Below are 13,407 nucleotides of genomic sequence, written 5' to 3' on the forward strand. Positions count from 1 at the left end.
CTGTTTTCCTTTGTCTCTGAATTTTTTCCCTTCTCTGATTAAATCTGTTCTTTGGAACTTGGGGAAGGCCTAGGAGGCTAAAGCTTTTCTACAAACAAGAGGCCATGGACACAGAAGGGGGGTGGTGTTTCTGCCCCACGGAAGGCCCTGCAGGGTCCTGCTTGGTTTCAAAACTCTAAACCCAGAGGAAATGGGTGATTTCCTAGTAAAAATACACATTGACAAAATGGACAGTAAACTAAGGAAAATATAAAAGCTCCCATTGGAAAATATTGGTTTACAGTTAACAACTGAATGTTAATTGACCTTTAACACATTCTGATTTTAATATCAAAGCTTGATGTACTTACATATTTCATCTAATGTAGGATGTCAACGTTTAATAAAACAGACATTATTTTACGTACCATTACAACTTTGATGCCAATTAAATTTTGACTTGCTCAAAAAAAACTTCTTGATGAGATTACTTCCATTAAAGCCAGAAAAGTAAATTAAAAAAAAAAAAAATATTTATTTACTTATTTGGCTGTGCTGGGTCTTAGTTTCAGCACACAGGATCTTTAGTTGCGGCATGCAGGATCTTTAGTTGTGGCATGCAGGCTCTTAGTTGCACCATGTGGGATCATTTAGTTGCAGCAGGCAGACTCTTTTTTTTTTAAGATTTATTTATTTGGTTGCGCTGGGTCTTAGTTGTGGCAGGCAGGCTCCTTAGTTGTGTCTCCAGGGCTCCTTAGTTGCAGCATGTGAACTCTTAGCTGTGGCATGCACGTGGGATCTAGTTCCCTGACCAGGGATTGAACCTGGGCCCTCTGCATTGGGAGTGTGTGGAGTCTTAACTGCTGGACCACCAGGGATGTCCCCAGAAAAGTACATTTTTAATAAATTCTGGTTTGGGTCTAAATATTAAATTCAAACTTAAATAATGCTGCGAGTTTTAATACACCTACTTTTCAGTGTGTCAATTTATTTTTTCAACTGTGTTAACACTGTAACAAAAAAGGACCATTACAACACTCTCGAGGGCAAGAACACAGGGGCATCTGGCCCTCAGGTGGACGCAGGACTGCCATCCCCACGGCCCAAGAGTTTCTCCTCTTTCTCTGCAGGGACTTCTCCCCGTAAACACCCTGAATCTTTAAGAACCACAGGGTGCCATGAGTAAGAGCGCCCAAAGCCTTCATGCAAGGATGCTTTTATAAAATAAGTCCTGCTGAAATACTCCAGGAGAAATAGAGATACAACATGTGGCAGAGTCCAGGAGACAAGCGTAGAAGACTAACATCCCTGGGGGGACGCCACACCTCCCCCCTGCGAACTCAGGGCTGCCAACACGATCCCAGCTGTGTCCTCGGGATGCAGCACCCAACACGCCCCACTCACAGTTTAGCAGTGGCCAGTTCATCCCCTCCAACAGTCCTGGTGTATCTCTGTAAGTCAGTGTTCTGATTATTCAATGCCATAATTTAGAAATTCCAACTGAAGTAGAGCCCACCAGTCCTGTGCCTTGATCAGAAAATATACAGGTAAGGAAAAGCAAAGTAGAAGGTCAACCAAAGTCAAATGATATTCTATATCACAGTGCTACGGTCGGAATGTTTGTGTCCCCCCAAAATCCACAGGTGGGAATCCTAACACCCATGTGATGGTGGTAGGAGGGGCAGGCTTTGGGAGGTGATTAGGTCATGAGGGTGGAATACTCAGGAATGGGATTAGTGCCCTTGTAAAGGAGACGCTAGCCCCTTTCCTCCATGTGAGATACAAGGAGAAGTCTGCCACCAGAAAGCGAGCCCTCACCCTACCAGGCTGGCACCCTGATCTCAGACTTTCAGCCTCCAGGACTGGGAGACATAAATTGCTATTGCTTATAAGCCACCCCGTCTGTGGTAGTTTGTGATAGCAGCCCAGATGGACTAAGGCAATCAGCAATGATGTAGGGGACAAATTGGAATTCTAAATGAAAAAAAAAAATTAACAATAGCGCACAGCAACAAAGAGTAGCCCCCGCTCGCCGCAACTAGAGAAAGCTCGCGTGCAGCAACGAAGACCCAACACAGCCAAAAATAATAAATAAATAAAATAAATAAATTTATTTTTTAAAAAAACACTACGCTAGGAGAAAAAAATGAACACGAAAGGCCATGCATTGTATGACTCCATTTATATGAAATATCCACAGTAGGTAAATCCATAGAGACAGAAAGTGGACTCGTAGTGGCGAGAGGTCAGAGGAAGGGTGGGGAGGAGAGTGACTGCTTAAGGGGCAGGGGATTTCCCTTTGGAGGCTGAAAATGTTTTGGAACTAGATAGAGGTGATAGTTGCAAATATTACAGACATACTAAATGTCACTGAATTGTTCACTTTAAAATGGTTACTTTCGGGCTTCCCTGGTGGCGCAGTGGTTGAGAGTCCGCCTGCCGATGCAGGGGACGCGGGTTCGTGCCCCGGTCCGGGAAGGTCCCACATGCCGCAGAGGCTTCCCTGGTGGCGCAGTGGTTGAGAGTCCGCCTGCCGATGCAGGGGACGCGGGTTCGTTCCCCGGTCCGGGAAGACCCCACATGCCGCAGAGCGGCTGGGCCTGTGAGCCATGGCCGCTGAGCCTGCGCGTCCGGAGCCTGTGCTCCGCAACGGGAGAGGCCACAACAGGGAGAGGCCCGCGTACCGCAAAAAAATAAAAAATAAAAATAAAATGGTTACTTTCATTCTATGTAAACTTCACCTCATCAAGAGCCAAAGAAAGAGAAAGCGTCCTGCAGCCTCCCCTGAGCAGGGTGAGTTTGCTCCCCTCACCCTGCCCTAGCCTGGCCTCCAAGGTCTTCCCCAGTCCAGACACGTTTTGGACTTCTGTGCTCCATCCACACCGCGCACTCAGCTCCTCCACCAGCAGCTTCCTTGTCAAGTCCCAGGCCACCTTCTCTGACTCCTTCCTAGATGCCTGGGGATCAGCGACCCCTCACCAGGGCTCACGGTGTCTTTCGAACGTTGCGATCTCAGCGTGCGGTTTCCAAGGGTCGTCTTGACGGAATAAGTGGAAATTAGCATTTTCTGAGCCCCATGACATGCAGGCACCTGGCTCAGGTACTGCCAGGCCTGTGTCCCGAGGGGCGGGCGCGGCTCACCTACAACCACCGGCCTCTGAGTGGCTCCTCACTCAGGCGCCACCAGGACCGAATGTGTTAGTCAAATGAACACTGTCCCCGGGTGTGGAATCCCATGGGGGCTCAAGTCCACGTGAAGCCACAGGAGCCATGCAGCTGCTGTCATATACACAGCAGCTGGGGGTTCCAGGGTTGGCTCCAGGAAGTGGAGTCACGCTGGTATTTTTACCCTTGGTTAGAGCGGATGGTGCCTGCGCCTCATTTCCGTCTACACCCCTCCACTCTCTGGATACTAAAGATACATGCGGGGTCCTCTTCGTCCCTGCTGACCAGGATCCGGCTCTGCTGCGGCCCCCGCAAAACCTCAGGGCTCCACAGGCACACAGAGGGGAGGGAGAGGCCTGTCTGAGCCAGAGGGACCTTTGCCTTCGGGGGCCTGGGGCTGCCTGTGCTCCTCTCTGCTCAGGCTGCAGGGGACCCTGGAGCCCCCAGAGAGGTGCCCCCTCTGGCTCAGCACCCAGGGAGACAGACCTCCATCTATCCACATTCAGTACTTCAGCACCTCCAACGCCAGAACAGTCTTGGTCCAGCCCTCACTGGGTGGAGGATCCCAGCACCAGACCCAAGTCCCGCAGCCCGGCGGCGGGATAGGGTCTCCTGCCCGAGGCCCCCAGTAAGAGTGACGGGGGCTGCCCCGGGAGGGACCACAGCGCCTCAGGCCAGCAGGGAGGTGGACGTGGCTGGCAGGGGCACTACCCAGAAATTCATATGTTGAAGTCCTAACCCCCCAGTACATGTGAACATGACCGTATATGGAAATAGGGTCTTTGCAGATAATCCAGCCAAAATAAAGTCATTCAGGGTGGCCCTAATCCACTATGATTACATTGGCATAAAAACAGGGGCTTTGGACAGGAACACACAGAGGGAAAACACCTTGTGAGGACTGGAGCTGCACTGTCCCAAACCAGAAACTACCAGAGGTGCAGGGAACCCTGAATCAGATCCTCCCTGGTGCCCTCACGGCCCTGCCAACACCTAGATGTCAGACTTCCAGCCGCCAGAACTGTGAGACAATAAATCTCTGTTGTTCTAAGCCACCTAGTTTGTGGGACTTCGTTACGGCAGCCCTAAGGGACGGACACAGGCACCCTCTGCTCTGTCCCCTTCTCTCCGGACCACGGGGTGGGGGTAGAGGCAGGGCCCTTCAGAGGCCAAGACCACTGCTCGGTGGTCACTCTGGCCCTGACCCTTGGGGGCTCTGGCCACAGCTCTCAGCCCCCGGGAGCCATGGGAGGATGCGGACAAGGAGGGGCAGGGAGGCGGCCTCCCTGGAGCTGGTCACTGAGCCTCCCCTGCTATTTGTGGAGCCCAGAAAGCCCAGGAATAGCCAGACGCCACCCTTCCTATGTCCTCTGGGCCCCTCTCCCAGCCATCAGCAGTTTGAAACAGCTGCTATGTCCCTTTTAATCTCAGTAGGGGAGAGACCTCAGGAAGGCACAGAAACAGGACACTAGGCCTAGTCACAGTGTCTCACCTGTGTCCACAGGGCCCAGGCTGGCCCTATAAGGGACTGAAGGCAGAACTGGCTGTGGGCCCTGGGGTTAAGCCAGGAAGCGGGGAGGGAAATGGTGGACGGGGGGCCAGGATGGCAGGATGCTGAGGGCAGAGCCCCCTCCCAACAGATGCAGAGGGAGGGGAGGAGGGGAGAGCCTCCTGCCTCCATCCGGACCGGACATCTGACTGCTGCATGGGTGGCCCTCTGCAGGTCCAGTGCCAGTCAAGCGTTGGCTCCGGGGACTTTGGTCCATGTTCCCCAGGCTGGACGTGCTGCAGCACCGTGGGGACGGAGCCCACGGTCTGCCAAGAGCAGGAGGGCCTCATGCGGCCCATCCACCAGCATCCTGCCTCTGACTGTGACCAACGCCTGCACAGTTACCTCCTGGCTGGGCATCCAGGCTCTGCTGGTCACAGAAAAGGCCACAGGCCAAGTCAGGGTCGGGCTCAGAGCTCTGCGCGTTTCCTGTGAAGGTGGAGGGGCAGCCCCACCTGGAGCAGCCCAGGGCACAGTAGTCGCTGCTGCTGCCCTGGGACTGCGCGGGAGCCAGCCTGGTAGGGCCTGCGGGGGCCCAGGCCTCCTGTGGCAGGTAGGCGGGCGGCGGCCCCCCCCACTCCACACATGCTGCGGGCAGCGCATCTGCTGGGAGGCCGGTGCCAGTGCTCCCCTCCTCCTCCAGGCCCGGTAATGGCTCCACGCCCACCGGGTCACAGGTGAGCAAAGCGATGGCCTCCTGGACATGCGTCTCCCAGGCTCCTCGTGCGGGGCCCATGCAGTCCGGGCTTGGCTGTGGACCAGCTCTGTGGGCCCCTATCCAGGTCTGGAACAGAGCACCGAGAGGAGGGAAGGCCTCAGGCAGTGTGTTCAGGACTCACCGTGGGAGCAGCCTCCCCTCCTCCAGGAAGCTCTCCAGACATCCACTCCCAGAGGCCAAGAGCACCTGTGCCCAGAACATTCTGTCTTCCCCCCATGGGCCAGCCCAGCCTCAACACAGAACCCCCATTCCCTTCAGGCCCCTGCCCTGCCTCCCAGCACAGGGCCCGTGCTCACAGAGGCCTGAACCAGGGTACAGATGGTGACAGGGCTGAAGACACTGCTGCCTCACACACTGCCAGCAGCTGCAGAGCCCGGGCACCCTCACCCGAACCCCACTACACGCACGCATGCACGCTCACACACACAGGAGGTGCTGTTGGGGCCAAGGCCAGCAGACCTGGACCCCTCTGGGGGGCCACAGGAGGCTCCCTACCTCCAAAAGGAAGCTGTTCCTGCATGTAAATCAATGACGTTAGAACACACCCTCACACCATACACAAAAATAAACTCAAAATGGCTTAAAGACTTCAACATAAGACAGGACACCATAAAACTCCTAGAAAAGAGCACAGGCAAAACATTCTCTGACATGAATCATACCAATGTTTTCATAGGTTGGTCTCCCAAGGCAACAGAAATAAAAACAAAATAAACAAATGGGACCTAATCAAACTTATAAGCTTTTGCACAGCAAAGGAAACCATAAACAAAACGAAAAGACAACCCACAGAATGGGAGAAAATATTTGCAAATGATGCGACTGACGAGGGCTTAATTTCCAAAATATACAAACAGCTCATACAACTCAATAACAAAAAGAAACCCAATCGAAAAACTGGCAGAAGACCTAAATAGACATTTCTCCAAAGAAGAAATACAAATAGCCAAGAGGCACGCGAAAAGATCAACATCACTAATTATTAGAGAAATGCAAATCAAAACTACAATGAACTACCACCTCACACTGGTCAGAATGGCCATCACTAAAAACTCTACAAATAACAAATGCTGGAGAGGGTGTGGAGAAAAGGGAACCATCCTTCACTGTTGGTGGGACTGTAAGTTGGTTCAGCCACTATGGAAAACAGTATGGATGTTTCTTTAAAAATTTAAAAATAGAGCTACCATATGACCCAGCAATCTCACTCCTGGGCATATATCCAGACAAAATTCTAATGCAAAAAGATACATGCACCCCTATGTTCATAGCAGCACAATTCACAATAGCCAAGACATGGAAACAACCTAAATGTCCATCAACAGATGAATGAATAAAGAAGATGTGGGGCTTCCCTGGTGGCGCAGTGGTTGAGAATCCGCCTGCCGATGCAGGGGACACGGGTTCGTGCCCTGGTCCGGGAAGATCCCACATGCCGCGGAGAAGAAGATGTGGTACATACATACAACGGAATACTACTCAGCCATAAAAAAGAATGAAATAATGCCATTTGCAGCAACATGGATGCAATTAGAGATTATCATACTAAGTGAGGTAAGTCAGAAAGAGAAAGAGAAATACCATATGATATCACTTACATGTGGAATCTAAAATATGACACAAATGAACTTATCTACAAAACAGAAACAGACCCACATACACAGAGAACAGGCTTGTGGTTGCCAAGGGGGTGGGGGTGGGATGGACTGGGAGTTTGGGGTTAGTAGATGCAAACTAGTGTATATAAGATGGATAAACAACAAGTCCTACTGTATAGCACAGGGAACTATATTAAATATCCTATGATAAACCATAATGGAAAAGAATTTTTTTTTAAAAAAAAGGAGGCTGTTTCCTAGGTGGGACCAGGAGTCTCCATCGAGTACACCACACACCACACCTTCCATCATTGTCCTGCCCCCTGGAGAGCCAGCCCGTGGCTCCAGACCGCCTCCCAAGGGGTCTAACTAACCCCTGACAGGTGCTGTGGTTCTACAGAGAAGGGGCTGGGTGCCTGCAGCCCAGAAGATGAGTGCAGGGCATCAGAACATTTACCCCCCATGCAGCCCTGACGAAGTGCTCGGCTTTAAGCTTCTAATTATATTTTTGGATGACAAGCTTGAAAACTAGACTCCCTGTTAAGAGAGAAAAGGGCCAGGTGGAAGGCAGCCACGCAGAGCCGGTGTGGGAGAACCTGGGCAGCACCACCTCCATCCTCTGCCCAAAGTGAGGGGCCCCAGAGGGTGGGGACCAGAGACCACCCATTGGAGCTCCTCCTCCCCCTCCTCCTGCCTGTGGAGCAGGAACTACCAGGCCAGCAGGGAGGGTCCGACGGGGCCTCCAGGCTGTTCTCAGCGTCGTGGCCTGTGAGAGCCCACCAGGGCACCACGATGGCGGGGAGCGGGGAGGTGTAGGGTCAACTCATCGCTACCCAGGGGGCCGGGAGGGGCCAGGCACTCCACGACGGCCACCAGAGTAGCCCAGGGACCAGGGAGGGCCCCAGGGGCAGCACAAGACACAGATGCCTTCAGGTGCAGACAGCCCCCTGAGCTGGCACCTTGAACTGACCATTTACCTCCAAGGGCTGCTGCAAACCAGAAGAGGCAGAGATAATGTCATGAGAAACTTTACATTTTTTCCCATCAGCAATGGAATCAGAGACATGAGAAGAAAAAGAACTCGGCGATAGAGAATAAAGCTGATTTGTCTTTGGCCCCTTTGAGTCACAGTGCATACATATACTACATATATACTATATATACCACTATGTATACCACTATATATACCAAAAAAGCTCAAAGCACTGACAGAGGCCCCCAACCCTCACCCAGAGCCCACACCCCGGGCACCCCGGGCCCACCGGGTCACGAACCTGGAAGTCCCCGTTGTGCACACTGTACAGGGACTGGAAGAACGGGCCTGGGGATGGCACGTCCTGGTACAAGGCTGCCTTCATCCTGAGGTCAGGAGACAGCAGTCAGAGGCCCAACTCCAGGAGGTCACTGCCAGGAACGCGGCTCGTTCCAAGCAGCAGGGCCCGGCCCTGCCCCGTCGGTGCTGCTGTCGCCCTCTCCTCTCATTGGGTCCCAGGCCTGACACTTGGCACCTGCGGCCCCCTCGCTAATGACCCCACAGAACTGATTTATACCAAGACATGGGTCCGTTTAAGGTGAGTGGTGATGGGGGGTTCAGGGGTGGGGGTGACCAGCTGTGTCTTCAGCCGGAGGGGGAGACAGCACTTCCGGGAACCCCATCAGACTTCTCCCCGAGCACCGGATCTACCTGCCCAAGACCCACTGCTCCTCCCCTGAGGACGGCGCCCCAGACTCCGACCCAGCAAGTCCAGATCAACCTCGCCAGCCTCCCTGGGGGCCTGTCTCGATTCCCCACCCCAGGGTGGCATCAGGGGCCACCAGTCATATCGCATCCACCCCACGTCCCCTCACTTTCCCGTCCTGAGACCCTGTCGCTCCCTGCACTTTGCTCCAGCTCTGCCTCTCCCGCCAGCTTACGCACAATTGCCTCCCTCTGGACCCCACCTCTGGCCACCCCGCAGGTCCTCCTCCTCACTTGTACCACAAAACTCCATTCTCAAAACATAAACCAGATCCCATCCCAAGCGACCAGGCTTCAGGCGCTTTCCTGGGACCCGAGGCCAAGCCTGAGCCCTCCCTGGCCTTCTTGGCCACCCATCGGGCCCTGCCCAGCACCCCATCCCTCCCTCACCCTGGCTGCCTCTGTCCGACCTCGTCTCATCCTCTCTGCTACCCGTCCACGCCTGGCCGGTCTCCTGCCAGACGAGGCCCCTGTACCCCCTCTCGTAAGTTGGCACGTGTGATGGCTTGTTTCAGGAGGGCTTTTTTGTTCATCTGGTTGTCCGTGGCACCCATCAGGGCGGGGAACAGGGCCCCGTGGAAACCAGATGCCCAACACTGTCTGCATAGAACCACTGTGCAAATGAGCCAGCGCCAAGCACCTCCAGAGGCAGGAGACAAGGGCCTCAGGCGACTTGGCCCCAGGGACTTTGGGTCCCTCCAGGGCTCTTTTGGGCCACACTGCCCACCACCCACATGCACCTGGCAACTGGGGACATCCCCACTGGTCCGGGGCAGAGGCCTGAAAACCCTCCCCACCCCGGAGCATTGGGGGAGGGGGTGCGGGTTTGGGCCCCCAATGCACCGCCTACCCCACACCCATAAACGCACACACACGCTCATGCACACACAAATTCTTACACCCACATGTACAATAACACATTCACATACATGCACACACTCCCACACACACTCCTTGGCTACCGACCTGGGTGATAGCTTGAACAGTAGGTAGATCAGGCTGGTCAGCAGGAGAAAGATGGACACAGAGACCAGGGTGCTGTTGGGCTGCCCCAAAGCTGGGACCAGGAGACCTATAGCAGGAAGGGCCCAGGGCTGGGTTCCTCCAAACTCACCTGGCAAAGGCACCTGGACGGGTGCCTCCGGCCAAAATGGAAGGTTTATGTCGCGCCTCCGAGAGCACTCTGGGTGAATCACGCACCCCTGGGCCTTGCCTTTCCCATCCACAAGATCACAAGGGTCTGACATCCTTTCCAGTACCTCTGTGCACAAGGGTCAGCCCAGCCCCCTAAGCAGACGAGGCCCTGCCCGGGCTCCAGAGACAGCAGCACCAGCCTGCTGTGCAGCTGGGGCCACACTTGCTCCAAGGAGACGGGGAGCTGCAGCTCCCTGGGAGGCCCAGCACTTGGCAGGTGTTTCCCCTTCACACATCTCAGCCCTCCAGGGGAAGGCAGTCAACTGGGCCATGAGGGAGGGGGTCCCAGGAGGGGGAAGGGGTGGGACGCGAGGGGGCGGGGAGGACCCCAGGCCCCTGAAGGCGGCAGCGCCCACCTTGTCTCTGGGGGGAGTGGAAGTGGGCGGGCTGGCTCCAGTCACTCCACGGGCCCTCGTAGCGCTCCTCCTCTGCCACCGCGTCCTCCGGTGTGGCCATCTGGACACGCAGCCGGGCCTCATAGGTGGAACCAGGGTCCAATTCAGTGGCTTCAAGTTTCAGCCAGGTCACCCCAACGATGAGATCCTTGTGCTGAGCCCACTGTGGGGTGGCGAACAGTTAGGAGGTGCTGGGGGTGAGACTGGGCCCATCAGCCCTCGAGGACGTGTCCACACACACGTGGGCACACTTACACGTGTCCACACACATGCATCCACGTGCATACACACTCATCCACACAGGCACGCCCTGTGAACGCTCACACGTACACACAGGCACACTCACCACACCTGCACTCGCTTACCCTTGTCTCTGGTCACTTCCCTCCTCACAATTCCAAGGTGACACCACCCTAGATGGGACGAGGAGTGACCCTGGCTGCCGCTCCCAGGAGACAGAGGCCCCCAGGGTAGGCAGACCCAGCCTTACCTCCCAGGTCTCCTCCTGCCTCTTGAAGGCCAGCTCATAGCTGAGGAGTGAGGCCAGCGGCTCCAAGGCAGGACTGATGCTCCAGGTCAGGACACAGTGGTCAGAACTGATGTTGCTCAGCAAGTCAGAGGGAGGGTCCAGCTTCACTGAAACAGAATGAAGCTGTGTAACGGTGTGCGGGCCAGCACGCCCAGGACTGGGGATCGGAAAGATTCCCGGGAAGGATGGGGCACGTGGCCAAGGCCTTCTCAGAGCAGAGCCCTCACTGGAATACTGGTCCAGAGAAGCCCCAGGTGGGACAAGATAGCAATCACTTCCTCCAGCCTCTGCAGCCAGACAAGGTGCGTTTCAAATCTAAGCTGCTGCTGGAAGTTCTGCCTAGTGTCTTACTGAAGTCCTTCCTGCTGTGACTGAAGTAGATCACAAGTGACTCAAACTGCGGCTCCTGCCCCAACTCAAAGCCCTGCACCTTCATCCTCCTCCAAAATCCTACCCCTCCCCGGGGGGCCCCGCCTGATCCTAGCCCTGGATCCGTCAGCAGGGACCAGGAGCACTGACCGGGCTGTGGGGGTGATGTAGCCAGGATGCTCCCGGCCAATGCACCGACCCAGGCCTCACCATGTCTCCGGGGCAGGTACTGTGGATCCACCAGGCTGACCTGCTCCTTCCCAGAGACGTGACGGTGGAAGGTGATGGTGAAGTTGTCAGAAGGCACGAGCACCTCCTCGGGTGGCAGCTCCACGGTGCACACGCTGGCCCGGAAGACGCACCTGTGCTTGCTGCCTGGAGCGTGGTTGCTGGAAAGGGCACGTGTAGGCACCAAAGGGCCACTGCACCAGCCCGGATCCCTACCCTCACCCCTGCCCTCGACCCCCTGCCCTCCGGCCTCACCTGGTGAAGAGCAGCCAGGGGCCGGCCCCCCGGCCCAGCTCTGGGGCAGACCAGTGGCAGTCAATCCTGAGGATGTTGTTGGTGTGGCACGTGAAAGTCCCAGGCCCTGGGAACAGTGACCCTTGCAAGCCCACAGTGGCTGCTTCAGGGCAGGGCTCGGGGAGGGGGAGGGCGTGGCAGCTGACCCCTCCGACAGGGCAGGCCCCAGAGAACGAGCCCAGGAGCCCAGGAGAAGTTACCGCGGGCAGGGCTGGGAGACCCCGAGGGGATGGGCTCTGAGCGTGCAACCCGGGTGGGGCTGAAGCCCCGGCTGATCTCAGGAAGACGGGTGCCCGCACAGCCCAAACCCAACCCTTCCCCGTGGAGCCTGACGGGGGCAACCCTGCCCCCAGCTCTGCCCCCACAGCTCCCCCCACACACAGTGCCAGCCCTCACCTCCTCCGTCCCCTGGGACAGAGACGCCCAAGCCGACCCAGGCGCAGATGCAGGTGCAGGTCAGGAGCCAGGTGCCCACCTCTCGCATCAGTACCTCGCTCTGCAAGGTCCAACCTGGAAGGGGCTGGGCTGAGGGGCTGTCTGCGGAGTGCCCCAGCGGGCGCTCCCGTGAGGGGCATTCCGAGTGGGTCACCACCTACACCCTCACCCTGTCCCGTGAAGCAGGCTGAGCACCGCTGTCCAAGCAGCACCGGCAAGAACCTCCAGCTCAGGCCTCCCGGGGTCACTGGACTCTGACTCAGCCACGTGTCCAGGTCTGCCCAGTGAGCGCCTCTCTGGGCCTGGCCCCCCATCCCTGGGCCCAGGTCCCTTCCCGCAGGGGAGGCACGGTTGGGGGAATGGGGTCGCGGACAACAACAGGGAAGCTCTGCTGGACCCCCTGGTCTCACACCTGGGCCGACTGTGTGAGGTGCATCACCCACGTGAATTCCCACCAGAGCCACATGAGGTGGGGGACAGTCCCTGACCACTGACAAGGGAGCTGACCCCAGGGTCACACAGCTAGCTGCTCCCATCCTGGTGCTCTGCCCCAGGAAAGTGGAGGAGGATGGCAGCGGGGTGTCCATGCAACAGCCAACACCTCCCACACACTGTCTGTCACACGCCTGTCCCCAGGTGCCCTGCAGAGGAGAGCGCCCCCGGGGAGCAGGGCTCTCAGTGCAGGGGTGTCAGCCCCAGGATCCCTGGAGACAGGGGCTGGGTGCTGGGAAGCGCCTGGGGGTGAACAGGCCGCTAACACCCTGTCACCCCATTTGCAGCTCCAGATGGTACACTGATAGCTCCTCTGCAGGAAGCAGGACCAGCCTGGTTATGCAAGCCTGATGAGTGATAAGGAAGCAGAAAAGAAGCAGACATGCACAGACCGCAGCACGGAAGCGCTCCAGGAACCCGCACACACTCACCCGGTAGCAGACACCCTCCCACCCCACCCCCTGCAGGCTCTCTGTGGACCCACAGGATGGACCCCTGTCAAGGTCAACAGTCAAGAAGACCCCACCCTTCCCTAGACTGAAGCATCACTTGCTACAACCAGCCACAGCAGGAGAGGCTGCAGCAGCCACTGGATGGAGACAGGCAGCCTGGCAGCAGCTGGCTCTCAGGGCGCCTGAGGACAGGATCAGAGGGAGCACCAGGATGGGGGCGGCTCAGGCACAGCCACCATTGCCTGGCTAAGAGCTGGCCCAGGCCACAGTGG

General features: G+C 56.4%; 1 protein-coding gene across 1 annotated transcript; it reads right to left on the reverse strand.

The window, feature by feature from the left end:
* Positions 1-2,501: 2,501 nt before the first annotated feature.
* On the reverse strand, positions 2,502-12,320 carry LOC102995650 (interleukin-9 receptor). Its single transcript, XM_055090553.1, is given in 9 exon segments — positions 2,502-5,477; positions 8,284-8,368; positions 9,714-9,819; positions 10,298-10,499; positions 10,827-10,972; positions 11,445-11,623; positions 11,718-12,046; positions 12,048-12,129; positions 12,131-12,320. Coding segments are annotated over 9 exon segments (1,737 nt in total). The 5' UTR covers positions 12,241-12,320; the 3' UTR covers positions 2,502-4,979.
* Between the last annotated feature and the right edge of the window lie 1,087 nt (positions 12,321-13,407).

Source organism: Physeter macrocephalus, chromosome 14 (assembly GCF_002837175.3).
Source record: "Physeter macrocephalus isolate SW-GA chromosome 14, ASM283717v5, whole genome shotgun sequence".
Classification (NCBI taxonomy): Eukaryota; Metazoa; Chordata; class Mammalia; order Artiodactyla; family Physeteridae; genus Physeter; species Physeter macrocephalus.